The sequence below is a fragment of the Thermobia domestica genome, chromosome 18, assembly GCF_964235325.1.
Source record: "Thermobia domestica chromosome 18, izTheDome1.hap1.1, whole genome shotgun sequence".
NCBI classification, from domain to species: Eukaryota; Metazoa; Arthropoda; class Insecta; order Zygentoma; family Lepismatidae; genus Thermobia; species Thermobia domestica.
Genome location: NC_137471.1, coordinates 90,170,064 through 90,184,491, shown reverse-complemented (window position 1 = coordinate 90,184,491; position 14,428 = coordinate 90,170,064). Strand labels below are relative to the sequence as shown.

The following is a 14,428-nucleotide window of genomic DNA, read 5'->3' as shown; positions in this document are numbered from 1 at the left end:
AGCCACGAGAGCTACACTATGTACTTGTCACAAAACTAATGTATTATGTTCGCCTTTCGTATGTGTTCCGTTACCTGATTCCAATTTACCATCACACTGCCCTAGTATGCTAAGTGTATATTCAACCATTTAGTGTAAATGGTCTAGCCTTCTTACTGTGAGGACCTCATATAGGAAACACATTCGCTAATTTGTTGAGTGCTTACCGCGTGTTGGAAGAATGCCTGATTTAATAAAGTCTTGTGAATTCTTCATGAACAGCAACGTGTCGTTTGTTTTCTGAGTCTATCTGTTTTCTCTCGTCGACTTCGCCAATTCTTGTCATTTGTTTGCTTTATCTCCTTTAGCCTACAGAGCACAGTCGTGGGATGTTAAACTGAAAATTTCATTTTGCAAATATTTCATGGTCTCCCCCAAAATTGATGAAATATGTATATGTGAACTAGGGTTGCGTACGAGATTAGAATTGAGGATCTCATATCTCGGACTTACGTCATGAACGTGATATATCAAAGAGTGGATCTATTTTGATTGAAAAAGCAATCCCTCGTAAAAAAAAAAAAAAAAAAAAAAGTCTCGTGGGCAGCCCTAGTACAAACAGTAAATTTATTTGGAAAAATATCCCATACAGTTTTAAGCAGTTTAAATTAATGCTTCGTTCTTCATTTAATAATAATAATATAACATGTGAAAAAATATAGTAAAAAAAAAACGTACCAAATAAGTTTCAGAATATGTTTCAAAAGTGTATTTTGCACGTTTCTTTCCTCGAATTATTAAATTCAAAATGTTACTCCCATATTCTAATTTTGCATGTAATTTTTCTAATATATCCAAATTAGTGTTATATCCTCCCTCAGTGTGAACGTTACTGTGAGGAATGTGGACATTTATTTGTTCCAATATGTAGAACCGAGTCTTACATCAAAAGTCCTTCATGTTCCATGTTAATATCATTTTCCCCTGGTAGTGCAAGTAAACATTCAAGAAGTCTGTATATTGAGTTAAAATTTTAAAATTGTATTGCGTATTGTTTTTCACTTCAGTTAAGATGTCAACGATATCATGAAGAAACTTTTAACTGTTGTTGTTGGAGATTTATTATCCAGAATCTGTGGAATGCCAATTAATATTGCGCGAAGAAATATTTCAGTATGTGCACCTGGTTATTACAAGATTCCTATGGTTACAGTTTTACCGTACTAATTAAAAATGTAGGAATGTAATAATTGGAAATTCGATATCGAATTTTTTGTTGTCTTTAGTTCCATTCACAAGGTGGACGAAATATTTATTACATAATAAGTACTTCGTTTTTCATCTAGCTTGGATAGACAGAGACTCAAACAATACCAGTTAAAAGAAAATATAATAACAATTCTAAGCTCAGAGTATTATTCTTTCTTCTCTCATATACATACTTGTAGAAGTCAAAGAGAAATCTCCTTCATAAATATCACGAGCCATAAACAAGAATTGCTGGAGAAGTTTTAAAGCATACTAAATGTTTCCAGATATGTAAGAACTTAAAAGTTGTATAGGAAAGTACATATGAATGGTGGTGGTAATGTTTCTGAAATAAAATTAGCGTTTTGACTGCTAATTATAGAACCAACTAAATTAAAAATTAGGAATCATAGCCTATGAATTCTAATTGTATTCGTACATACACAGTCCGTCTATTAAGTACCTAAACTGCTGGCATAAACATAAATAAATAAAAAGAGAATAACCATAATCACATGTTATTATTCCACGTACATTTCTCGATCGGTACAACTAGTGGTACGTGTGTAGAGTTGTAAGATTCCCTTCTGGCAGTCTTATCTGGCCTGGTTCAGTTCACTGGATATTAGAAATGGAGTCAAGTTCCTCTGTCCCTTCAGTTTAGATTTAACCCTGGGGAACAGTGAGAAATCAATTGGGATAGGTCGGAAGAATAAGGGGGAGCGCCAATCAACAGGGTGATTTGGTAAAGGTTTTCCGCAGCCGAAGAAAACGCCCCCCTCAGAAGTTAGGCGTGAAGACGTTGTTGGTAATATTCTTAGACTGAAGAGGTGTACTTCACAAAGAATTCTTCCCCAGAGTGTTACACCATCACAGTAGCAGTTTACAAAGATATTATGGATTGGTGTTGAAGAGATTTTGACGTATGATACCGGAGGTTTTCATGTCTCACGAATAGCTTTTCCATGACGACGCGTTATTGTCATAAGGCGATTCTTGTTAAGCAGATTTTGGGCAAGACTCAAGTTGCCTGCATCAACCATTCCGTATTCTCCCGACCTAGCTCCAGCAGAATTATTTATGTTACTAAAGAATGAACAGTCACGAACAAAACTTTGAAATGGTATCTTGTAACTCTCCACCATGCTACTACTTGAATCGAAAAAAGAGGTATATACTGTACATGGAATAACAAGATTTGGTTCGGCTTTTATTTTACATATTCTTCTATCCCAACAGTCTCGAGATTTAATAGACGGACTGTGTATATATTATTATTGACATTTCGAAGAGCAGGTAACCGTATGTGTTTCCTCGGGGTTCCCCGTTTCCTCCCTCTTTCTTCATTCCACCATTTCATTCATTTCTCATCACCACCGTCTCCTTTAGGCTAACCGGCATATCGTGGGACTTAAAGCTCAAAGATTTCATCATTTTTTCGAAGAGCATATAGACAAATGTTTGTCATTTGGATCAATAAAATTTTGTTGGGTACAGTAGCCAGCAGTGTTGCGTAGATCAGGCTCAGTTGCTATACAGGGCGATCCAAAACTAGGTGTACAGACCAGCATCGATCAAGTACGACATTTTAATTTATTAAGATAATGCATTTATTTGCTTCGTTCTGTTCCGAGCTTCAGGTATTAGTGATAAGAAATTAAGAACAAATAATGAAGAAACTAAGTCAATAACTATATGGATAATAATAAGTAAATGATATAAAATGCCATGAGCCGATCAGTGCAGGACTGTATACTTACTTGTGGGCCACCCTGTATAATAATTTTCTGTTTAAAAATTGTTTCATCGCTATAGATTAAACGTTAATAACTCCGTAGAAATCATTTTTTTCTTTCTGAAAAACCAGACAACTATCCTACGCTATAGAAGGACAGTTACCACCACTTTATTATTTACTGATTTAAAACGTTCAGCATCAAATTAAGAAGAAAATGGTCGTAGGAATGTACACTAATATTCTATAATCAGGAGAAAAGAAACTTTCATTTTATCAGAAAGGTTTTGCTTTTGCATGTAGTTTTAATCAAACAAGTGTATTGTCCCGTTGAAGCCTTTACTTTAAAAAAAAAAAAAAAAAAAAAAAAAAAAAAAACATATCAAATCTTACCTAACGTATCAGAAACTTGTGGAAGAAAGTTACGTTAAAGAAAAACACAAAGTTGTACATCGATTATATTTGTCTATCTACTTCAGTCACGATCAAGTAATCCCACGAGATAGTGGCTAAAGATCACTTAGCCTTATTTGTTGTGAGGATCGATTTGTAAACTTGCAGAATCAGGAAGCAGAATTCTCGTGTGTGTAGAGATAGCTCTGAGCTTCTGGAGGCGGAGTTGCCCATCCTGTTTTTCTTCAGATCATCGCATATTTATGAATCGAAATGTCTTTGACAGAATCTTTAACCTCGAGCAACAAAATCAAATTAAAAAAAAAAAAGGAAAGGTGAGTAATTGTAACTCCTACTTCTAATATTTCCGGAATGATTAGTATCAATATTTAGCGGAGGCACAGAACAAACGCAAATACAGATCTTCCGTTTTACGCCTTCTATTGAGAAAATCTGTTCGGTATATATTTTTTTCTTACTTTCGTGAACTAATGGTGTTGGTGTATACGAGAACAAACGAATTTTTCCAAATTTGTTTAGAAATAAGCATTTTTTCGTATTGGTAATCCTGTTCTTTGGTTTCTTTTTTAAAGTCAATTTTTAGCACCTTAAATAGGTATAATGATCGTGTGATTTCGTTCTCAAACACGTTCTAAGCATGAAGGTGGCTGAAATGTATGTAACTTACACTAATCTTAAAAGATGGTCAATCAAAGCATGAGTGTTTTGTAGTCGAAGCTCCTAACAGAATCGTAAGTGAATAATTTATTCTTGCTTATAATCCTTTATCAACACTGAGTTAAAGGATGAGAGCTACAATTTTGGAAACTAGCAATACTTGAATTCGGTGAAGCTGGCGAGTGAATAAACAAGAAACTTCTTGTGAGGGCGTAATGGCTCGGTTGTAGAATTATGCCATTATTTATATATACTTCCTTGTTTCCTTGAAATATATAAAATAAATTTTGCCCTGGTCCACATAGACTCTCACGTTCTTGATATCTCACGTTATTGATGAAGAATAAGAACGTGAGAGGTTTTCCTCAATTTTCTTCCATTTTATTCCCAACTATTCATTATTTAATGTACAATTTTTCATAGTTTTCTGTAGTCTTAAGAGCATAATGAAGAGTTGAGATTTCCAGTCATATTGATGACTGAATATGTCCAGTGAGACGAAAAAAATACATTCATAGTTTTTAATGACTTCTCAAATATGAAGTAAATAAATGGTCTAAAGCCAAAAAACGAATCTATGTTAATATACGAGGGAATTGAAGTGAAACTTTCTTTTGAAAGTAACAAAACACATTTAGCCGTATGAAAAGAAAATGTTTCTCAATATAACCTCTTTTTCACTATGATAGCAGCGTTGAATGATTTCTGAGTACTCCGAAGCTAAATTTGCACAACCTGCTTCATATTTTCGTCACTGTTTAATGGCCTCGGAGAAATTTCTTTAAAGATTCATAAGTGAAATCGCTTGGAGCAGAGTCCGAACCATAAGGATGATGTTCGAAACTACCAACTAATTTTCTGTAATGTGCACTATATTAATACACACTATCTTCATGTTTTGCACAGTTGAAATAAACAATAGCTTCTTTCAAAGTGCTACTCCGGCATTCGATTCGGTAGAAGTCGAAGTCGTTCTTTAAATTTCAGGTTTATGAGCAAAGCTATGAGAGACAAGGATTACAATGTTCTCATTCATTTGAAAGTCAATCGATGGATTCAAAAGAATCAGTGATAGTAGCTGGTTAAGTGCCAGCTATAGAAGGAGACTGGTTTGAAAGCCTGAAATGATAATAATGGAAGCCATTGTGGTGACCATTACTAAGGGACCAGATCTCATGTACTGTAGTATCATGAAGTTTTGATTAGTAAGAAATTAAATCTTGAGTCTGTATATATCAAGTAGAAAGGATAGGAAGCTTTAAATTACTGGCATTCTGGTTTCAAATATTAGGTTTCGTATTATATAACAAACTTACTTACACGATCGTCTGAAAGGTATGTCACTTGGACAGCTTCTTTGAATCTAATGAGATTAAATGAAGCAATACAATAGTTGGAAGACTATTAATACGAGAAGGACAATGCACGATTTCCGTTTCGACGCAATTTTATATATATGACTTGCGTGTGTTGATATATCAGACTTCATATACGGTGCTTACGAAATTAATTTATTTTGAAGAGATGCTATTCAGTTTCTAATAATCGTGTTAGAATCAATGCGAGTTGAGTTTCCACAGGTTTTTATTTTGAGTTTCCACTAATTTTCGTTTTTATAAGATACTACTGAATTATGAACGGATATAGCGGGGTATAGGTTAGATAGATGAGTATAGTAACAATTTCCCCCCCTAGAAATCGATTTCGAAAAGATTAGGCAGGTATGTCAAAACATTTTAGAGGAACGAAAATAATATAAAAGTTAAATGGACAAATAATGACACAGAACACCTGTAACTGAGTTTACGAACGTGTTATTCAATCATTCTACCTTCCTTGTTTTCCTGAACTACGATACTTGCTACATTTTTAAATAACTGCCATTTAACGAAATAGAATACAAGAAAAATAATGTAAACAAGTTTGAAAATAAAAGGAAAGTTTTTTCTGGAGTATACATAGCTTTCATTTTGTGAGTCGCTTAGGAGGTTTATGTATGCGAGTACATAAAAATTTACGCATAATTTTCTCTTTCCACTCACAGTTTGTTTTTTTGCAAAATACCTACCTACAATAATATAATTCAGCTAGAAATAATGTCAGATTTTAAAATGTGTGTATTTATTTAATAGTGTATAATAATAGTATCTTTACTATTATTTATTTTTAATAGTAACATTAAGTGTAAAATTTAGTTAAAATTACAGCCTAATTGAAGACGAGAAAATGATTTTATATGTCAGTTATTAGATTCAAATTACTTGTCCAAGTTAAAATTGTTTTTGCAATAGAGACTGAAAAACAGCAAAGTATAGTCTCGATATGTAAGATAGCGAATTATGAAGCAGCACCGATAAAAGTAAAGCCGAAAGCGCCAATTTGATGCCCGTGGTTCTACGTTTATATTCTGTCATTTATACGTAATCGCAATACTTACACACTGGTGGAAACGCATTTAAGTATACTCAGTAAGAATTCACAGATCTGCCCCAGTGGTAATAACCACAACATGGCGCCCGTTGCACACCTCACTTATTACACAGGTTATATATATAATATCCTTAAACAGCACGAGTAACGATCCGTAGCCAGCCACAGAAGTTTCTTTGGGATGAGGGGGGCATAAATGTTAGGGAAGGCCAACTCGTTAAGAATTTTAAACTGGTGTGCATCAATAATTACTCAACTTACATACGTAGTAATAATTATTACATCCCTACTACCAATACTACTACTACTACTAATAATAATAATAATAATAATAGTGGTAATAAATAATTTTATTTTCAATGCTGTGAACAGCTCATAGGCAAAAACACAACACTATGTTAATACCGTTATGCAATAATTTTAAACAAACCAGAAAATTTGTAGTATACCTAGTTATATCGTAAATACTGTCACAAGTTTAAATATGAATAACACAGAGAGTATTAACACCAAAGCAATTTATTTTGGTCATGTTTTACATTGATATGTTGTACACCTGACGCATGAATCATTTTTCGAAATGTTCCCCCTTGGTCTTGATGCAGGCACGAAGTCGGTCCGGCCACTGGTCAATGGCATTACGCACCACGTCCATGGAAAAATTGTTCACTGCTCGGGTCAAGGATTGTTTCAGACTGTCGACAGATGGATGCCGCTTATGGCAGACCTTTGCCTGAAGGACTTCCCAAAGTTTGTAGTCCAACGGGTTAAGGTCCGGGCTGCTAGAAGGCCAATCAGCGGTAGAAATGAAGTCGGGACGTTCCGTGCCAGTCAGTCCTGGGTTTTTTCGCTTTGTGGCCTGGAGCGGAATCCTGCTGGAAGGTCCATCTTTCTCCAGGAAACATGGTAGCAGACAGTGGTTTTACTATAGATGTTAGCACTGTGTCCTGGTACACCTTGCAGATGTTTTAACACCTTGTTCGCAAAAATGCAGCTGGGTTGTGCCTGAGTAGCTCACTCCCCACCAAACCATCACTGAGGTAGGATGATGTGCTCTCTGAACCCTTGGAGCTGCCTCAGCAGCTGCAGTAGATGACATGGCATATAGTAAAATCGTTCAAACCGTCCCCAGGCGGCTACAAAGGAAGCGGAACACAATTGAAGGAAACTGCGTGTTTCTTTGTTACATGGGAGGGATAATTTAACATGGCCTTCCAGTTGGGGGTGGCCTGCCAGTTGACCTGCTGAAAAAGAAAGCGATGTTGCAATTTTCACTCATTTGCTTACTGATTCTTTAGGAGTCTTCGCAGAAAGACAGATTTATCTAGTTTTTTCGTTACTTTTGTTTTCATTGCATCCTCCTCCTCCCGACTCCTTTAGCTTGAAGGGCATAATTGTGGGACGTTAAACTGAAATATTTCATTTAATTTGAATTCAATTTGGATATGTTGTAATGAAGAGTAAAAAGAAATCAATCATTAGTTTCATGATATGTGCTTATATTACTCTTAAATATAGCATATTGTTAATATTATGTAACTTCCATAACGATAACGCTTGTACGAACCAAACATGTTAAGTGGTTCGCCTCTGTCCCCCCCCCCCCGCAAGACAGTGCCGCAAAAGCCCGAAGAGAAAAAATACAATCTTTCTTTGCCACTCCCAGAAATCCGTCCTTAACCTCCCCTGTCCATACTATTATACTGAATTCCTTTAATGATGTGTTTTATTATTATTATCTATCTATTAAAATGCTACAATAGCAATTAAAAGCGCCTGAGCTCCAACCTATAACTTTGGCTTTCAAATCTTTCATTTACGGTTATGTTGATTTCACGTTTAACAGAGACAAACATTTTGAGTATTTGTACTTTAAATAGTCTAAATTAGTTAACTTTATCTTTTTCATAAAGTTTATGATATAAAATTATTGTTCAAAGCCTTTGTATTTTAATAAGCCTTCTGTAAAATCAATGCATGTGAATTGTGCTTCCATCTTCCGAGTTCTTATGTTTGTGGTCAATCCTTTCGACAATGAGATCTCGGAAACTACAGGCTCTAGAAAGATGACGTTTTCACTGATCGATTGGAAATATTGCGTAGATTGTCCAGTTCTAATTGAATATTTAAAAAAAACATGGCCATTATTTCTTTACATTTTTTAGAGTACACTGGAAGCGTTGAAATTAAAAAAAAAAAAAAAAACTAAAGCATCATATCGTATGCGTTATACATTCCAACACCACAGTGTTGTATATTGGGGTTGTATATGTCTCAGGCGTTTGTTCCATGGCCAAATAATAGTGAAAAAGGAAGGATAACCATTTCTCGAGTCTGAGATAAATCTTTATTTTTTGTGTTTTGCCCAATGAACACCATATAAATTTATAACTAACATTATAATTAATTGTATATGTAATGTATTTGCTTATTACATACTGCATGCAAGAAGAAAGAAAACACTGCTCATACATGAATTAGAAACTCCAACCGGAAGTAGGCTCAAATCTTGCAAATGGTGCGAGATATTGAGAAAAAAAATCGAAAAAAATCTCCCCTTTATGATACCTTTTGCCGATTTTTTAATCAAGACGTCTTTCACTTGTGTCTGTAAAGGGACATATACATATGTTGTGAGGAATTAGGAGATTTATGCTCATATGCGAATGATGCGCTGTGTAGAGAGCGCAGGTTCAGCTAGTAATTATTATTATTATATAATGTATCCATCGATAATAAAAGTTTAGCAATGGCAACAACGTATTACTTCGACATCGAACACGTGCCGTTTATGGCTTATTTAGTGTTATTTATGAGGGCGGTTAGGGTAAATTTTCTGCTTGAGTACAAAGGAAGCCGGTTGGAGACCAATAGAACGTCTCGACTATACACACTGTCATTTTGGGCATTGTAGGCATGCTATATTGTGAATACCTTTTCGTCAGTGAACAGAATCTTTCTGTGCAGATTGTTGGCGTAACGCCGCAACAGTCTCTTTGATTTAACCCATTTATTCCCGAATTAATTTTTTGTTCACAAATTTCGTAATTCTTTTTATATTTTCCATAATTGGGGACTGTTAGTCCAATGTAATGATTAACTTTTTTGTTAACCCGCATTAACCACCTGATTAACCATGTTCCAATAATGGAACAGCGGGCACGACAGGGCAGGTATAAATTTAGCTAAAAAGTAATACAAACTTTGAGTTTTTGTTGCTGTATTGATATTTATTAAAGTATCTTAAAATCAACTAATTTCTAGTCTTTATATAGAACATACAATATAATGTTTAATGAGATGTGCACAATATATTATTATTACATACCGTATGAATAATCCAGATCATATACTCACATAGAAAATTATGAGAATGAGTTTTGTCACCCTTATCTAGCCAAGATTGGAGTCCCTAAATCTGAGAAAGATAGTCTCTATAACATGTAATTTTATCGTGTATGAAATTCTAAGAAGCATCGGGAGTGCAATTCAATATTGCACTTTTGGTACATTTTTGTGGTCACATCTTGTTTGTTTTTCCGCAATAACAATCAAATGATCTTCCCTGTCATATCGAATATCTTCAGTTACTTCTTTTTTTCTTAGCTTTATATATATATATATATATATATATATATATATATATATATATATATATATATATATATAAACTAAATGAACTTATTTACTGCCTTGAAATAATGGGCATTTCGGTTGACGTAGAAAGTTGAAATTTGGCATGATTGTAGCTTTTCGGGACTAACCCACAGGAAAATTGCCAAAAGTGAATATTTTTAATTTTTAGGGGTTCTAAAAGCGGGATGAAGAAATTCCCCATGTTACAAAGGTAACCAAGAAAGTTCTGTCGCTTTTTCATCAACAATCTTCGAACATCGATAGGTCACCTAAGACGTATCTGGAAGGTCAAAAATAGTCTCCATCAGCATCGACGACCTTCTGCCAACGTTCTGGAAGGCCATGGATTCCATCGCGGTAGAACTTGGTGGGCCGTGAAGCGAAAAAGGTATCAAGTTCATTTTGAACTTGCGTCCTCTAAGGTGATAGTCCAAGGAGTGGAACAGGTGATAATCGGATAGTGCAATGTCCAGGAAGTATGGCGGATGCAAGTGTTTCCCACCCAGGGATTAGAAATGTGTCTCAGGTCATCCTGTCGACGTGGGGCTTAGCGTTGTCTGTAACAGGAAAACCCCTTTGCGATTCATAAGTGCTGGATCCGGAGTTTTTAGCTTGTTTCTTGAACACGGCTCAACTGTTGACAGTACACAGTTGCGTTGATGCTCTGGCCAGTGGGTAGCAATTCCCGATGCAAGATGCCATGAATAATCCACCAAACACTCAGGAGAGCCTTCTGGTGCAGTGCTGGTTTCGGCTGTTTTCGAACTGTTTCATGGGATGCTAACCAATGATGACGATGAAGTGGAGCTTCCTACAGTACTCACTTCGCATCATATGTCAACACCCTATCCGGAAATGGCGCCTTCCTCAAACGAGACAGCAGAGAAACATAAATGTCTGCTCGCTTTGCCTGAGTCAAATCACATGGGACCCAACTTGTAGTGGTTCCCAAGTTGTTTGTGCTGCCGAGTGTTTTCTCCACTCACACTGAATTGTAGTCCCAGTTCCTCACATGTCTGGCCACTGTTCGCCTCAATTGCTGCCTGAAGATATTCATTTTGTACATGTGTTGGTCTTCCGGCACGTGATGCGTCTTCGAGTGTTTCGTTGCCGCGCTTAAGCTTGTTAAACCACCGCTGCACTGTCTGGGTAGCCAGGACACCCTCACCAAAGGCCTGGCGTATCTTCCGCCCCGCTGCAGCGGCATTCGACCCGAGTTTAAACTCTACAGCATACACGCCCTTATGACGCTCTGCGGAGGTTCCATGTTCACTCTGTCCTTACGCAAGTTCACGGTGTAACTGAACTGCCACAACTAGGTAGTAGGTTGGATATATCCACACCAACAACCAACCTTCGCCTTAATCTCCATTTGCATTCAACTCACGGTGTGTGAGCAGTTGGGCACAGAGCTCCACAAAAAGTAACAGAACTTTCTTGGTTATCTTCATATGGACTTTTTTGACGTATAATCTCATGTTTAGGTACTTGGAAGTGGAATGAAAACTTGAAATTCGGTATGTTTGTACACTCATGTCCAAAATTGTCGCATGTCTATAAATATGTTGTTGTAGGAATATAAGTTGATAATGAATTCGCCCGGTGTTTCTTATGTTAGTATGTGTATAATCGGTAAAGACACATATGTGGCAAATTCCAAGTCAAAAGAACAATAAAACGAAAATAAAACTTTCTTCTCCATTTAGCAACATTTTGTTCTACTCATTCTAATTTTTGTATTTATAGTTTTCGTATGAAATTTACCACAAATATACATTTCCCGATCATACGCATAGTATCAGTATTAAAACTACTCTGCAAAATCATCATCAAATTATGTTCTTACAAGAAGACAATTATAGATATGCGACAATCATTTTGGACATAAGTGTACATTTTCTATAGTATACGAAATCAGTAAAAATAAAATTTCTAACTTTCGAGTGGTTTTATGGGAAACTGAAAAAATGTTTCCCATGTTATTTATAAGGGACATCTTCTACACCGCAAAATTATTGGGTACTTCATGTAGGGCTACAATGATTGAATTGGGCATGATTGTAGCTTTTCGGGACTAACTCACAGGAAAAATGCCAAAAGTTAACATTTTTAATTTTTAGGGAGTCCAAAGGGGGGTGAAATTTTCCAAATGGACGTTTTCTTGGGATACAAAATCTTATCTTTTAGATAGCTGAAATAGGAGAAAAAACTTGAAATTCGGTAGAATTGTGGTTTTAAGAGATGCGATGCCGTAGGTCTACCAAACATGAGAGTCTGGGGACAAAGTTCCAAGCTGGCCAAATTCAGGAAATATTAAGAGCAAATGCATGAAATTCAGTGTTGATACAAAGGCTGATACATAAGAGATGAAAGGCTGTAGGCCGAGGAAACGCGGTGGTCTGTAATAAAACTGGAAGTTAGATATCAATCATTTCAGTTTTTTTAAGCATTGATAGCTATGAAAGGAAAACGGTGATAGATACCTAGAAACTATTTTCTGCAGTCGATTAAGCGATCCAAGAATAGAATCCGTCTCCACCCTAATCTCTCTACTAAAACCGGAACCACTCCCTGTTTCATTATTTTCATAATCAAATACGGTAAGAGCTAGTGAGATTTTTAAAAACAACTTCAGCGTCACAAGAATGCGTTTAATCTCAACCTTTCTCTTTTCAAAGCGGAAGTTCGGAAATCTAAGTTTTCGGTTCCAATACTGATCGCCATAGTGAAACAACGGTAATGGATAGCGAGTAGCAGTTTTTGATGTGGATTCGGTACAGCAAAAATGTGTTACACCTCCAACTTCTGTTGCAAACGAAAGTGGTAGATGTGCGGTTTCAATATTAATTTTGAGAGAGCAAAACCGGTAAAAAAACACCAAGATTTTTTAAAATATGGGTCAAGCATCTGAAGAATAAATTTAATCTCTGATCCTGTCCCTCTGTTACAACCGAAATCATAGATTATCTAGTTCCGGTTCGATATTGAATTCGCGTAGTTGAAAAGTTTACTGTAGTTTCACAGTGTAAAACTAAACTCACTTTTTTAGTATTTGAGTTAATAATATTTTTACTATTTTAAATTGTATTTGTATAATGTGATCTCTAGATATTCCATGTGAGTTCTAAAGTAAATTGTAAATAATTATTCAGATTTTATGACTGAAGTTAAATTTTGATATTTTTTTTTCAGTGTGGTATATAATATTTTTCTCGTGTTTATACAGTTATTTTGACTAAAACTTTTTTTTCCCTTTTTTTACAGTATGAACCGAAGTGAATGGCGATAAATTTAGTTACATCAATGAACTGTCAATCAACATCCTAAATCTTTCCAATGGAGAAGACACAATAACAGTTGTATTACTCTCAGCTCTAAACTTAAGTTGGCAGAATGGGGATGTGCTGTAGCAAGAAAAACCAGGAATCAAACCACCATATACGTAAGTTCAAACAAAGTAACAGCTTTTGTGAATAATTTGTTATAGTCCTTAAGATATATAGTTTTTGAATTGTAATATTGGATTGGGTTGGATTTGAGTTTAGCGTCCCGTTCAGCAGCGTTGTCCCAGAGTTTGTGTTCCCGAATCACATGAGCTTCCATCGAGAATCAAACTTGGGTCTCCCACACCAAAGGTGCGTACACTATCCACATAGTCACGAGGAAGTTCGTTGAATTCAAATAAATAAAAAATAAAACAATAATTCACATATGCTACAAATATTATTTTTATTGATGGTGTTTAGAGTTAAGCATCGTTCCCCTTATTAATAAAGTTTTATGCTTTTAATTGATAAAACAGCATGTTTATTTTTCCTTTCATATCATAAGCATTTACATATAAGTGTTATAACAAAGCGACAGGAGAGTTAGGTTGTCTCGAGTAGCCAGTACTCGTATACGGGAGTATATGAACACTTGTTTCGACTGCGGGAATTAGATTCATAAAATTTCTCTACATAATCTCCATGTAAAGCCACGCTTTTCTTGAGATGTAGGTCCTCACTTTTGGGAGTCTTTTATTTCTATTTGAAAATCAGTCTTCCATACCAGAAATGATACGTATCATCTATGAAGAAACTACCCCCTCATATCGGTTATCGGTCTATTTTGAGGAACAGAAAGAAGTCGAAAAGAGCCGGGTGAGGTCTAAAAGGTAAATATGTCAACTAAGTCTACTAATACCTTTTCACTAGTTCAACTGTCTTAACTGCTTTGGGATTAGAACCATTATCAGGTAAGGTAAGCACGTATTTGGTTAATTTGTCCCGCTTTCTCTGTTTGTGTTCTGTTGAAGCAGTAATAGACTTCTGTTCTAGTTCAACCTTC

At 35.6% G+C, this 14,428-nt stretch overlaps 1 protein-coding gene across 4 annotated transcripts in view; it reads left to right on the top strand.

Moving 5' to 3' along the window:
* Positions 1-14,428, top strand: part of Src64B (Tyrosine-protein kinase Src64B) — a 371,393-nt gene that overhangs the window by 308,088 nt on the left and 48,877 nt on the right. For all 4 annotated transcript variants that reach the window (XM_081745057.1, XM_081745060.1, XM_081745058.1 and 1 more), the window contains one exon: positions 13,364-13,541. In XM_081745057.1, the coding sequence (XP_081601183.1) occupies positions 13,493-13,541 (49 nt within the window). In that variant the 5' untranslated portion in view covers positions 13,364-13,492. The remainder of the gene's footprint in view (positions 1-13,363; positions 13,542-14,428) is intronic.